Source organism: Dromiciops gliroides, chromosome 1 (genome assembly GCF_019393635.1).
Source record: "Dromiciops gliroides isolate mDroGli1 chromosome 1, mDroGli1.pri, whole genome shotgun sequence".
Taxonomy (NCBI): Eukaryota; Metazoa; Chordata; class Mammalia; order Microbiotheria; family Microbiotheriidae; genus Dromiciops; species Dromiciops gliroides.
This window is the reverse complement of record NC_057861.1, coordinates 4,343,732-4,358,406: the sequence shown is the minus strand read 5'-3', so window position 1 is coordinate 4,358,406 and position 14,675 is coordinate 4,343,732. Positions and strand designations below refer to the sequence as shown.

General features: G+C 46.8%; 1 protein-coding gene across 2 annotated transcripts in view; it reads left to right on the top strand.

The window, feature by feature from the left end:
* Positions 1-13,134, top strand: part of DGCR8 (DGCR8 microprocessor complex subunit) — a 40,397-nt gene extending 27,263 nt beyond the window's left edge. For both annotated transcript variants that reach the window (XM_043971420.1, XM_043971412.1), the window contains 5 exons: positions 3,605-3,705; positions 3,826-3,932; positions 4,092-4,219; positions 6,515-6,628; positions 7,649-13,134. In XM_043971420.1, coding sequence (XP_043827355.1) covers positions 3,605-3,705; positions 3,826-3,932; positions 4,092-4,219; positions 6,515-6,628; positions 7,649-7,732 — 534 coding nt within the window. In that variant the 3' untranslated portion in view covers positions 7,733-13,134. The remainder of the gene's footprint in view (positions 1-3,604; positions 3,706-3,825; positions 3,933-4,091; positions 4,220-6,514; positions 6,629-7,648) is intronic.
* The last annotated feature ends 1,541 nt before the right edge of the window (positions 13,135-14,675 follow it).

Below are 14,675 nucleotides of genomic sequence, written 5' to 3'. Positions count from 1 at the left end.
AAGTGAAGTACAAGGGAGCCACTGGGATTTACTGCATGGGGGGCAGAGGTCAGAGCTGTGCTCTATGAAGAACATTTTCCAGGGGAGTGGAGCATGGACTGCTACCGTAGGACTCAGAGGAGAGAAGGGGGTTTGGAGAAGAGGCCTGTGGTGAAAGTAGATGGGATAGGACTTGGCAGCTAATGGGATGAGAGAGGGAGAGGGAGGACTCTCAAAGATGACACAGAGATTGGAAGCCTGGGTGACTGGGAGGGCCATGCTGGTCCCAACACTAATAGGGAATGTATAGGGTTTGTGGGGAGAATAGACTTTGGTCTTGGACTAGTTGACTTGAATGTGTCTCTAAGATTCAGTTTACATGTCCAATAGACAATTGAAGGTATGAGGCTGGACAAACGTCATCAGAAAGGTCAGGGCTGGATAAACCAATCTGAGAATCCTTGCCTGGGGATCAAAATTGCATCCCTGCTTGCTGTTGATCACCAAGTGAGAAGCTCAAGTAAGAGGAAAATGGGGAGCGTGCTTCAGTGATAGCCTGGGGGCCAGGCTGGAAGCAGGGGCACTCTTCTTGCCAGGACTTCTTGGGCTCAGGGTCCTGGGCATTCTCCATGGATGTGTCGAAACACCCGGCCCGTGTTTCTGCTTTCCTCATGGAGCCTCGCTGGTTCTTTTTGGCTGGGCCAGATGTTAGGAGTCCCAGGTTTGAGAGGAGTAACCAGATGAGCCCCAGGCCCCCTGGAGATGTGGTCCCCTAGTGCAAGCCTGTAGGATGGCCTGTGGAGCGACCTCATTATGTGCGTGTGACACCTTCAGCTCAGGGTCAGCTGGGCCTCCGGATCTTTCTGATGGTCAGTCCATGTTTCCCAGCCCCCTGAGGGGTCATTTTTATTTGCATTTTTCTCTCTTGAGCTCTTTGCGGCAGGTCTGAGTGACAATAGATGATGACTGAGTAGGGGAGGTTGTCTGGTTCATTGTTTTGAATTTTTGTGATTGGTACTGGGATCACAAATTCAGTTCATCACATGTATAAGTGCAGATCAGGAAGCCCCACTCCTGTTTAAGCCCTGCCCCTGGCACAGACCTGCTGGGTGGTCCTGGGCTGGACTCTTAAGGTCGTAGAGAAGGGGCTGACCCTCTCAGTCAGAGGGTTCTTGTCCTTCTAGCGCCATGTTGTGTGTGCTTGGTGCTGAGGCTGGTGGATGTTCTCAATCCCCTTCATCTCTGGGTCATTAATAAAAAGATTGTCTGTAATGAGTTCCAAGGGAGATGTTAACTGCCCTTGGAATGTGGCCTACGTAGACCACGCCTTCTCTATGGGCCTTGCAAACTTATCTCCCTTGCCTTCCCTTTTATGCGCTCCACTCTTGGATCAGTCCAGGAGAACCTTTTGTGTGTTCCTGCCTCTGAGCTACGAAGGCCATGATCTTTTTTCCTCCTCTCCTTCTCCTTGTTCTTGTGGACCTCCCCCCAGTCCTTCAAGGTTGAGCTCAAATGGCCACCTCTCTCCAGCAGGATGTGATCGTCTGCCCTGTCTCAGGTGGTTGGTGTGTTTCCTCCTGAGCATCGTCTCTTCCCCCCGTGTTAATTGTGAATGGGAGGTGCTTCATGTTTGTACTAGAGTCTCCTAAGTATTTAATGTGCATCTGCCTAGTATTGACAGACATCATGTTTGTAATGACCAGAGGCATTCATGTTCCTTTATTAAGGATGGAGCCATCTTCCCTTTTTTACCACCAGAGAATCTTGTCTCCCTTTCTCTATAACCTGTGGTTCCCCCTCTTCCGTTGGTGAATTCTTCCCAGATCCTCCATTTGGAAGAATGGCCCACACCAGCTGTCCTTCCTCGTCTTCTAGAGTAGGCCATGCCCTCACAAGGGCATTCCTTCCCAACTTGTCAACTCCCTTTTTGTGTGGTTTGTCTTCTCCTATTAGAACATAAGGTCCTTGGGGGCAGCCACTGTCTTTTTGCTTTATATGTGTATTTCCAGCACCTAGCACAGGGTCTGTCTTGCACATAGTAAGCACTTAATAAATTATTCTTCTTGACATGACACCTCCTTCCCATTCCCATATTGGTGATTTTCACAGTGGTCTAGCTGTCAGGGCCTTAACTACCTATAAAGATGCCATTCTTGTGCTTTGCTGATTGAAACATATCAAATTGGGTTATTTTTTTAGTTAGGCCAGGTTTAAGCTCACATGATACAGTAGAAACACACCCCTGAAAAATTATGGATTTAAGTGTCATTTGAATTGTTGGAGCTTATTACAACTTGCTCTAATATTTTTGTGGGTCTTTTGCCTCATTGGATACTGGTTACAATGGGCAAGGGATTTCAAACATCGTTTTGCCCTGCTTTGGCCTCCCTAATTGAGTTTCTACCAAACTACTTGATATATATATACATATATATATATATATATTTGTCACTGTAAGTGGTGTGGCTTAATTTCTGTTTTTCTTTTGTAAGTTTCTCTTTTTTTGTCCTTCATCTCTGCAAGCTGTGGCTTAGCCAGCCTGATCCCATTACCTTTCTTGATGATGGTAATGAAATCTCTTTTATTGGCAAACCTGCCTCCTTCCTTAGGGGGTTCGAAATGTGATTCTCCTTTGAATGCTTTCTTTAAAGTTGCTGTCTCTCCCTTTCCTCCTGTCATGAGACTCCTGCCCAGAAAGACTTCTACCCTATCGTGGTCTCTTTTATCCTTTGGTAGTCTAGAAACTTTATGGCTTGTTGGGTTGGATTTTCCTCTGCAGACTGTGGTGAGTTAACTAAGAAAAGTCACCAAATCTGGAGATTTCAGATATGGACGTTTTTCCAGCCCTTTTGGCCTTTTTCAGCATCACAAAATGTGAGGGTTGGAAGGGACCCTGCACCAGAGGACTGTCAAGCGTAGCCTTCTTTTACAGATGGGGAAGTGACCTGGAGGCCAGTGTCCAGATCACAGTGACAGGCCTGGTTTTGTCCAGGTCTTTGGACCCTTGGTCTCCACTAGAACATAGCAGCTCTAGTGTCTCTCTAGGGCCAAGCTGAATGTGCTTCTTTCTTTACTGTTACTCATGCTTTCCACTCTGACTTGGGAGCAAGGGGGGCAGTGGGAAGGATGGCTTGTCCTGGACAGAGACCAATTAGAAGCTCCTTGCATAGTCTAGAGGAAAGGTGATAAGGGCCTGAGCCAGGTCAGCAGCTCTGACTGGAGAGAGGATCACATGCAGGAGGCGATGGACATAGGATTCCCTCCCCACCCCCACCCCATGTCCTTTCACTTAGCCTATTTCTTTAAGGTAAGGCTATTCTGTCTTGAACCAGTCTAGTTGGGGGTTTTGTCCCATTAAGCCTCAGTTTGTGTTAGGATCCCTTAGCACAGATGCTTCACAATGGATGAAGGGAGTTTTGATTTGAAATTCTAGGAAACCCATCAGCAGTGCTTGTGATGTCCTGTGTTGAGTATTTTATTCGTTCCTGGTGTGTTTCTAGCTGACAAGGAGCAGGTGTATGATTATTCTCATTGCATCACCCTGAATTGTGGCTTTTAGGATGACAACTTAGGGGTAAGTGCGGATGTGTGCTTGACTCCCAATTTATCTTTTTTTTTTTGGTAGTATTTTAACCATATCAGTATTGAAGACTCGAGGGTGTATGAACTGACCAGCAAGGCCGGACTTTTGTCACCCTATCAGATTCTCCACGAGTGCCTTAAAAGGTAAGAGGAGGATCTAGGGGCTCACCCATGCATGCTCTACAGGCCGTCGGCTTGGGGTTGGTGCGTCTTAGTCTCTGGAGCTTGTTACTGGGTGACAGAATTTTGCCTTTTCTCTTAAAGAAACCATGGGATGGGCGACACAACCATCAAGTTTGAAGTGATCCCTGGGAAAAACCAGAAGAGTGAATATGTGATGACTTGTGGGAAGCATACTGTCCGAGGCTGGTGTAAGGAGAGCACGCGTCACTTAGGCTGTCTTACATTTTCCCTTTCTGTTCCTGAATTAAATAATTGCTTCTTTAAAGAGCTTAACCTCTGCTGGCGTTGAATAGAACGTGTCCACTTGTGCTTTGTGTCTGATCACGTTCCTTCCCGTTTTCTCATAGGTAAAAACAAGAGAGTTGGGAAACAATTAGCCTCTCAGAAAATCCTTCAACTGCTTCATCCACACGTCAAAAATTGGGGCTCTCTATTGCGCATGTACGGCCGAGAGAGCAACAAGATGGTGAAACAGGTAACTGGGGGCTCTCTGTTCACTTCCGGGTCACCGGCTTTCATTTTGTCCACTCCCAGCTGAAAACCTGTGGTCCTTCCCTCTGTGGGAGCACGTTCTTCTGTCAACACTCTTTTCTCCTCTCACTTGTCCCCAGATCCTGAGCAACTCAAGACTTGACTGGGAATTAGTGTCTCAGCTCAGATAGCCTTATCATAATGGCATTGTTAAAGGAAAGGATCTCAATGGTTCAGCCTGAATCCTCTCTACAGCCTCCTAACAGCTGCTTACAGAGTGAACTCCCCCAGGTAGCCATGGAAACAGGAACCCGCTCAAGCACCGAATTCTTTCCACCCTGAGGAGGGCCTTTCTAGGCTTGCTGTCTTCTCTGACCCACAGCTCCCTGTTTGATGAGCCAAACCAAAGCCTTTCTGGACTGGTGGTTTCCTATGGCAGAGCAGTCTGAATGTTGCTCTGCTTCCTCAGGGAAATCTTCTCAGGCTCCAGACACCAGGGCAGGGAATCAGATGATGCTGACAAAGTGTTGGTGCATGGTCTTCAGGGGAGAGGGAGTTAGAAAGCCTGCCTGAGTCAAATCCAGTGTTGTGGGGCTCTGCCAAAGGGGGCTTTAAATTGGAAAATGTGGTTGTGTTTTAGAAAAGGGGCTTTATCACTTTCTCCAGGGCTTATGGGTCTTTCTTTGACTTCTTCCCCTGGGGATATCAGGTAGAACTAGCTGAATGTGAGGTGGCAGCTAGGTGGGGCAGTGGAAAAGGCACCAGCCTTAGATTCAGGAGGACCTGAGTTCAAATCTGGCCTCAGACACTTGACACTTACTAGCTGTGTGACCCTGGGCAAGTCACTTAATCCTCATTGTCCTGCCCCCCAAAAAAACCCAAAACTGAACTAGTTGAATGTAAAGGGAAGGTAGGAAGAGAAGATCCTCAAGACAATGAAGGATTCCTCAATTGTTTATAAACAAAGGTAATCAGACTCATTAATTTGGAATAAAGCCTAAAAGTTTGTAATTAAAGGGGGGGGGGCTTCTATATCTCTGCTAGAGATTTAACTGGAAAAATTTGCATTTAAAAAAGATTTGGGATAGATCCATTAAAGTGTTCCAGCTCTGTTATATGAAATGAGACTTTTGTGCCTAATCAGGTTAGGCATTTTCTTTCTCGTGTCCCCAGTTTACTGTATCTGCTCCTGCTCATTGGGATGAGTTGTCAATTGTAGAATTCTTTCTTCCCTCCTTTGTGGGAAGGGATCTGCCCAGTCTTGGGTAGGTGTCAAAGCTTTGCTTGTCTTTGCTCATTTTAAGGAGCTGGCTTGGGGCAGCTAGGTGGCTAAGTGGATAAAGCACTGGCCCTGGATTCAGGAGGACTTGAGTTCAAATCTGGCCTCAGACACTTAACACTAGCTGTGTGACCCTGGGCAAGTCACTTAACCCCAATTGCCTCACCAAAAAAAAAAAAAGTTGGCTGGCTACCTTGGGGTGGTGGGGAGGGGAGGTGACTATCTCCACTGCTGTTGGGGAGAAAATGTGTAGGGAGGATTCCCACTTCTCTTCCAAAAGGGATGGACTCAACCATTGAGCTCCTTTTCAACACTGAGATTCTGTTGAGTCCACTTGTGCTTAATCAGGGAAAATTCTTGTACCCTCTGTACCCCCTAAGGGAGGTATAGACAGCACAAGTCTTCTTGATTTATGGATGAGACCACTTGGACTTAGGGAATAGCTAATAAGAGGTAGGCCTTCAGCCTCCATGATGTTCTGAGTTCTTTACCATTTGCTTCCCTCTACCCTTGGCCATCACCCCCTCCCACATTTGAACTTCTCTGTCACGAGTCCAGTGGAAAACTTGAGCCCATCCTCAATGCCTGAGACTTGTCCCAGAGTCCGTTGGGAGCAGCATTTACAAGGCTAACAGTGTTTGCCAGGCACGTGACTTGGTTCAGTCCAACTTTGTTCCTAGCATTGGCCTTGTATGGCCAGAATCATCTGGGGCCTAAGGCAAAAACCCACAATAGAAGCGTCGGCCCGCCGGGGCCACTGGTACAGTGAAGGCCGCTTCTGATCCACTTCTCTCCTCTAGCACCTTCTAAGTCCTTTGATGCAGAGAGCAGGTAACTTTGCTGAACCTCAGTGTCCCCATCTACAAAACTGGGATAATCCCTCCAGCAGCAGCTCTCTGAGCCTCTCCTGCCTGGGTTGGCAAATATACTTTTCTGAAATCTGTCTTTAGCCATTCTTGGAGACCAGGAGGGAAGGCTGGCTTGCTGTTTGACATTCCCTGTTACTGTCATACTCCACAGGAAATGTCAGATAAAAGTGTGATTGAACTTCAGCAGTATGCCAAAAAGAACAAGCCAAACCTACACATTCTGAACAAGCTGCAGGAAGAGATGAAGAAGCTGGCCCAGGAGCGGGTGAGCCATGGGGCGGGGCCCAGGGCCCACGGTCTTGGCGCACGCCCTTCCCGAATTCCTTCAGAGGATTGGGGGGGGGGGTGTTGTGTTACCGTGTATTTGGGTGGTCCTGGCCTGTGCTTGGCTTCTGAGCCCATTCCCACCCAGCAGCAAAGGGATTGACAGGCTTGCCCTGCCTTGGAGGTGCTCCCCTAGGAGAAGCGGGTCCCACCCCTCTTATCATCACCTTCCAAAGGCCTGCCAGAAGCCAGTTTCATAGAAGGGACTGTAGGTTTTTAAATGAAGAAGAGTGAAGCCCCCAGAGCCAAAGTGGCTCCCCAATAAGGGCTCTCCCGAGATCCATTCAAGCAGCATCTACAGGGTGACTCCACAGTCTGAACCAAGGGATCAGATGAGCTGCACTAAGGCCCTGGGGACATCCTGTCTATCTTCCATACCTACACATGTACTAAGTGCAGTGCTCTAGACTCACCTCTACCCTCCCTTCCATTTGTTAGCCAAAACATGGCCCTTGCCTTTCCTCCCCGCTGTGCATGAGAGCAGAGTTAAGTAATACAGAACTAGAAAAGAGTTCTTAGTTGAAAGTGTGCAAAGGTCAGCAGGATCTCTGCAGAACCTCACTGTTACCTTCCCCCAGCCTGCCATATCAGGGTGGGCTGGAAACCAACAGATGGAGGCCACAGGTGGTTTGCCAGGAAGCATCAGGCCAACCCAGGATCCTTTCTGGATTCCAAGGGCCAGGACAAGATGGCGCTCCCATGTCTCTCTCACTTGCTATTTGACTGAGTTTTGGTGGTTTTCTCCCTGGCCTTCTCTTAATGCCTTCTGTCCATTCCAGCCAGCTCATCTTCAGCCTCGAAGATGGAGCTTTTGCCAGACAAAGCTTGGGAGGGGTCAGACTGGTTTTTGTGAGAGTCCCTCTGTCTTTCTGTCTGTAGGTAGCCTTGATAGCTTTGAACTGTCCTGTTTGTTAGCCACCTTTTAATTGAAATTCTCCTGTATTTGACCTTTTGTTTGTAGGAAGAAACCCGGAAGAAGCCCAAGATGACCATAGTTGAGTCAGCTCAGCCCGGCAGTGAGCCTCTGTGCACAGTTGATGTGTAACCAGCAGCTGAAGTGGGGAGCAATGAGACAAGCAGCCTGAGGCCCCTGGGAGCCTTGCACGGCGGGCTGCTCTTCAGAGATGCGTCCTTCTGTTTCTGCCCCATCGGGCCCCTGACATTCACCCCCAACTTGTTACCTCTTAGGAGTCATGTTTAAATGATTGATCAAAAAGGAAAAAAGGGCTCTGGGGGGGCCCCCATGAAAAGATGCTAACAAAGTACCCTTCGCTACAGACCTTGTTATATAGCAAGTGCTTGGTCCTTGACAGTCACCCACAGTATCTGCACTGGATGGGTGTTTGTGGGTCCGATTCCGAGTGTGTACAGTTTGGAGCAGATATATTAGAGATATATGAAGAGATACAGGCTTCTGTGTATGTGCCTCAAACTATTTTTATGGAAGGTTTTGTTGCATTTCGGCTCGTAACAGTATGCACTGGGAGAGTCTTTGATGCCAGAGAAAAGGACTGATAAGCAAGGAGCCCTGTTCCAAATCCGGGCTCATCCAGGTGGAGCCCTAACACACCTGGGGCCTCACTTGAAGAGCAGGACGAGCTCCTGGCTTTAAATCCTAAACCAAAATGACTCATAAACTTGACAGGTTTGATTCTCCCCCACCCCCCACCCTGACTCTTCTTTTTAAAAAACCACATTGGAAGAGCTGTAATGAGTGATTAATTGTAGCAGTGAGATGCTTTTTGGATCTTAGAGAAATATTAGCTGAAGACAATTATTCATTTAACTGCAATCCTCTGCCAGTGCATAAGTTACAAACTGAAGCCAGAATTGGCTGATTTTAATGGGTTTATTGCCTTGAGTGCATTTTTGTTTTTCTACCCAGGTCTTAAAACCCTTAAAAAGAGACTCAAAAACAAAAACACCAAGACTCCCCTTTCTCTCCCTCTTTTCCTTCGTTGGCACCCAGCACAAGTTTTTAGGGACTTGATTTTTCTCAGCATGTGGCTGGCAGTGGAGATGTGCTGTAATGCTTTGGTGAGATTTTTGTACTGTTCTTGACAAGGAGCTTTGGCCTTGATGTGTGCAGCATGTTAGTGACAATGAATTACTGCATTCAGGGGTGTTGACATTTGTGGGGATTTCACACTGGTTAAGAGGTAGCCTGATGTAGTCCGGTCTGCTTTGATGTCCAGCTAAGAGCTGCTTGGGGCACAAGGGGTGCCTCACCTCCCGAGGCAGTTGGGCTTTGTGGCTAGTACCCTGCACCACCCTGCAGGGACCATTGGTCCTCCTGTCAAGCCTTTGAGGTGTTGCACACATCTTACTGTACCCACAAGAGGCCTGGGTTGCAGAAGCTTGTCTGAGCAGGACTCCTGAGGAGCGGCCTTCCCCTCAGTCTGGGAAAGGCCGGTCTGCTCCACTGCCTGACCCAGATGTTATGGGGTGAGGACCTCTCCCCTGCAGACAAGCAGCACTCGCTTGCCCATGGTCCTTGTTTGCAAGATGGGGGGTGGGGGTACCTTGATCTCCACTGGTGGACAGGCCTTTTTGGCTGTGGGTTAGATGAGCCTGGCAGGTCTTAGAAGAATCTCATGGTTTGTGTGAAATTTTAAGAATCGTGGTCTGTTCTTCAGTGTAGAAAATGAGAAAGGAAGATTAGATTCTCAGCCCTTCTCTAAAATGACTTTTTTAAATTGAGCTTTAATGCAAGGGATGGCAGCCATCTTTGTTTTGTTTTGTTTTGTTTTTAGTGAGGCAATTGGGGTTAAGTGACTTGCCCAGGGTCACACAGCTAGTAAGTGTTAAGTGTCTGAGGCCAGATTTGAACTCAGGTCCTCCTGAATCCAGGGCCAGTGCTCCATCCACTGCGCCACCTAGCTGCCCCGGCAGCCATCTTTGGGAGAGACTCTTGGCAAAGACTTTTGCAACTTTATGTAAAAGATGGGGCTGACCTCTGCCTTGAGGCCCCACTGTCCACCCCTCCACTCCCAAGACCACCCCAGCCTGCCTGGGCCAAATGTCCCAGTAGATTTGTCCCCTTTGTTTGTTGCCAGGGCCCAGAGCAGACTCGGACCCTGCCCCAGAGGAACAGGCAAAAACTAGAGGTGCCGCCTTGTTGCTCTATAACTGGCATGTTGCTTTAGTCATCCCATAGCCCCTGAATCATGTGAAGGTGACCTTGACTCATGACCCAAAGCTCTATCCACATTCAGTGTTCCTGCATGTGCATCCTCGGATGGCCAGACTCCACTCAGCAGATGGGATGTAACTTCGTGTTTGGGGTTGACTTGGGGCTCAGAGTCTCATCTTTAGACAGGAGCAGGAGCTGCTGGGCTTGTAGTCAGTGGGTCATAGGGTGAATGTCATCATCTGCATGATGAGCACTTACTTGGCCTTGGGTGTCCTTGCTTGTCCTTGCTCTTGGTTGGGTGTGTGTCCTGGGTTGGTGGGCTTCTCGAGGTACTGTGTCAATAAAGTGGGACCATCCTCTCTGCTTGTTTGCCTCTGTACTCTTCAGCTCAGTGGTTAAGAGGGACAGGATGTAGAAGAGCAGTGTTGGCTTTGGAAGAGTTCATTGGATTGAAAGAGGATGAGGAAGAGAGAATTCCCATGACCTCTCCCTTTGACCTCCAGGGGCCGTCATGCTTTTCCTTGTCGATTCTGTGGTCTGTGAACACCCACCATGGAGCCGCAGGGGGGCCATCTTGGGACATTTCCTGCCCCGTTACATGTGGCCTAGCCCTCAGGCACTGATTCTACACAGTTTGACAGGCAGTTCCCAGGTGGCAACGGGGGAACAAGCAGCCCCAGTCTTGGAGCACACACTACCTTGGGCCTGACTTCGAGCCTGTAGCATCTTTCTCTGGGGGATCCAGGATTTAAATAAAGCAGTTTGGGCCCCTAGGAATGGGGCCAGAGTGACATGGGAGGAGGCTGGGCTAGCAGAGGACAAGCAATGACAGAAGTGGGAGGCAGGGAACATGGGAGGGGAGATGATCAGGCCTCTGAACACAAGCTTATTACTTGGGCTGGACCTCTCAGGTCCTTTAGCTGTAAAATTATAGCTATGCCTCAGAGGTTAAATAGACACGGCAAAAATGCCCAGGTGCCCCACACAAACCAGCACATCATTTTAGGTTGTGTTCATTCCCAGAATGCCAGAACCAAGTCAGTAAGACCACACCCAGAGGACCGGCTTCATTTCTGGGTTCCACATTTCAAGGACACATGAGAAGCTGAAAAAGCAAGGGGCCCCTAACCAGAGTGAGGAGCCAAGAGACTAATGAAGGGGTGGGTGATGCTGATCAGGAGAAAACTGGGCTGTTTTCAAATAACTCCCTTCCTTCCCACTGGGACCCCCTCAACTGGAGACTTCCAATAAAAGCTAGTTCTTTAGATGGAATTCCTCTGGCATTTATTGATAGCTTCTGAGAGCCCTTCTCCACTTAGGTGCTATAGTCATCTCCAACTTAAGTTGGGGGATCCCTAGATGTCACCCAGTAGTTCCTACAGTTGTGCTTCAAACCCAGGTGATCTGCCCAAGGAGATATGACTTGAGTTGTGCCTAAAGGCAGCGAGAAGCCTGCGCTAATATGGAGAGTCCTGGGTTAATAATTATGTGTGGGGCATAGTTCGAGAGCTGGGTTCTATTCCTGGCTTCCCGGCTTCCCATTTGGAGAGCCTATTGTAAATACCTTCAATGGGCAGGCTTCAGCACGATAGCCATTCAGATGTCTCATAGGATTGTCCATAGAGACAGAAGGTGCTGGAGAGACCTTTTAGTTCATTTTTCCTTCCTTTTATGCATGAAGCAAAACCATAAAGGTTAAGCGGAGGTCTGTTAAGGTGGTGCCGTGGATAAAACACTGGGTCTGTACTGAGTAAGGCGATAGATCAAATCCAGCCTCGGTTTCTTTATTTGTAAAAGAGGCTGATCCAAGGCTGTTGGGAGGATCCTGTTTGTGGAGCCTTAACAGTGCTAGTTATTCTGAGCTGTCTTCTGCCTTCAGAAGCAAGTTTAATCCTAACTGACCTGGGTTGTGTTTTTTTTTTTTGGTTTTGTTTTTGGTTTTTTTGCAGGGCAATGAGGGTTAAGTGACTTGTCCAGGGTCACACAGCTAGTAAGTGTCAAGTGTCTGAACTCGGGTCCTTCCAAATGCAGGGCCAATGCTTTATCAACTGTACCACCTAGCTGTTCCCCTAACTGATCTGAACACCCCCAACTTTTCTACTGAGTTCTCATCTTCATAATGCCCCCTAGTTTGGTGTCCCCCAACGTTCTCTCAGGTCGCTGTTCTCTCTGTACTAGCTCTCCATGATCTCATCCCTCTGGGGGTCGGTATCTTTATGCAGATGATTCCCAGGTTTCTGTGTCCAGCCTTCCGTGCTCTCCCTGAGCTCCAAGCCCAACATCTAGAAGCAGATATTCCACAGCTTCCTAAATGTAACGAAGTGTATTCAAAACACACACACACACACACACACACTCCCCCTGGGTGTCCTCCAGGATACCTTCAAGCCTCAAGGCTCTCCCCACTCCAACACAAGTGTGGAGTGCTACTAAGAATAGCATTTCTTGGGAAATTAGCAGTTTTTATGACTTCTAAATCCCAAGAAAGATCAGTTGGGAAACTGGGAAAAAAAGTATTCTAGTTTTGTGAGAAGACAATCAAGACTGAAATGCCACTGGCTTGAAGGAATCTGTGGTGAAAGTCCAGGACAGGAGCAGTAGGAGAAACAGCCTTGCCTGTAGCTGTTACCAGGTCCTATGTGTGTGCCTGGGGGCCCTGTCATTCTAAGAAACCATTAATGACTGTACACATTTGCTTTATGCAAATCCTATGAATGGTATATACCAAGAAATACCCGCTCCCCCCCCTCCCCAGGCAGTGAGGGTTTTACCTTGCCCAGGGTCAAGCAGCTAATAAATATCGCGTCTGAAGCCAGATTTGAATCCAAGGCTGGTGAGGGCTGGTGCTTTATCCACTGTGCCACCTAACTGCCCCCCCCCCCCGAAATACTTTTATAAAGGAAGTAAAACTCCCCAATTGGCAGTTTTGACCCATGCTCTACTGCTCGGCTGTTAGCCTCATAGGAGGGCTGAAAGGTAATATTGAATGCTGGTCAATAGCATTTGCTGGCATTTCCCAGTATTTGAATATTCTCTATAGACTAGAGTTCTTTGAAAATAATAAATACTAAGTTAAGTAGCAAACCCAGTTTTCAAGATCCATAATAAGTTAAGCATGTGAGAGATGTTGGAAGTAAATTTTTAAAGATCAGCTCATTTCAAGATGCTTTAAATCATGGTTAAAACGTCAGTTCACAATAGTACTGTTTATTACTACATCTTTTTTAACAGAAAGCCTTGTCACAGAAATGATTCATTTATGGTCACGCATTATTTAAAGCATTAAAATACAGAATATCCTAAGATTTGGGGAATTCTGAATGCCTGGGGATTCCAATTTTGAGTTTCCAAAACCTAAAGATTAGTATCTCCTGGGAACTTGCAAACACCGTCCACATAGCTGCCTAATTCTGACCACTCCAGTGAATTCCTCTGGAATTTTAAGCTCCCCTATGTTAACCCTCTCGGATATAATATCCAATATGCTTGCTATGGATGAGGCACTGTACCAAGTGTTTCACTATTAAGTGACCTCTTCTGATCTCACAACTCTGGAAGGGAAGTCCTATTATCGTCCCCATTTTGGCAAACAGCAGTGAACTGACTTGCCCACACACGCATCTATCTCAGCTAGTTAATGTCTGAGACCAAATTGGAACTCGGGTCGGCCTGACTACACACAGGCCCAGTGGCTCTATCCACTGCTCCACTGAAGTGTGTGTGTTTCTAAAGAACAAATTGTTAACTTCTGCATTCTGATCTATTATGGAACTCCCTCCATTTTGTGGGCAAGTTCATCCCATTTACATGGTTTTGTTTTTTTACTAAATTTGCTCCCCTACCTTCCAGGGTGGTTGCGAGGCTCAAATTGTAAATTTTAAAGCACTTAGTAGGTTCCTGGCACATGGCAGGCATATAAAAATGTTGTTATAATTGTTTATTATACCTCAGCTGGATCCCAAACAGCAGGAGTGGCAGTCACAATCACAGCATTAAAATATACATGGTTGAGAGAGGGGGAAGAGTAGTGCAGGTACATCAGATGTAAAAACACCATGAAGAACAGAACAGTATCAATGTACTTACAGGAAGCAAAGCAGGAGAAAACAGTGGAGAGAGCACTGATTTGGGGGTCAGAGAATCTGGCTTCAAGTCCCACCTCTGAAGCTTAATGACTCTGGGCAAGTCCTTTCATCTTGAAATTTTTCTTGGAAAATGAGGGGGCTGAATTAGCTGGTTCCTGAGTTCTCTTCCAGCTTTAAAGCAATAAGGTCAGATCTAAACAAATCTAAGAGAAATAAATGTTTACAAGAAAAGTTAAGAACTTGAACAGAAGCAACTGCTAGGATAGCTCTTCCCCAATTACTAAATGGGAAACACAAGGTGCATACTTAATTTTTATTTTTGCCATGGCACTGTTGCCAAAATGGACCCTTTGCTAAAGCAATTAAGACTTCAGAAATAGGCAGAAAGGTAGACATGTCCACATATTCTTGATAGATGTTGACACACTAAAAATTGTATCCAATAAGATAATTTTTAAAAATAGATTTAGACGGAAATGGAAACAAATGTGATAATAAGTAGAATAAGTAGATCAAAAAACAAATCAGAGAAATAATTTTATCCAAGAAAGTGATAACATTGAAAGAAGATACCAAAATCTGAGGCACGGGCCATGCAGTCCTTAGGGGGAAATTTCTATATCTAAATATGCCAATGAAGGAGAGTAAAGATAAATGGATTCCCATGCAATTATAAAGAAGAGAAAATCAATAAATAATCCTGAAATATACACAAAAATCAAGAAAGACCCTCAATTGAAAAAATTAAGGTAATGACAACACAATAACCC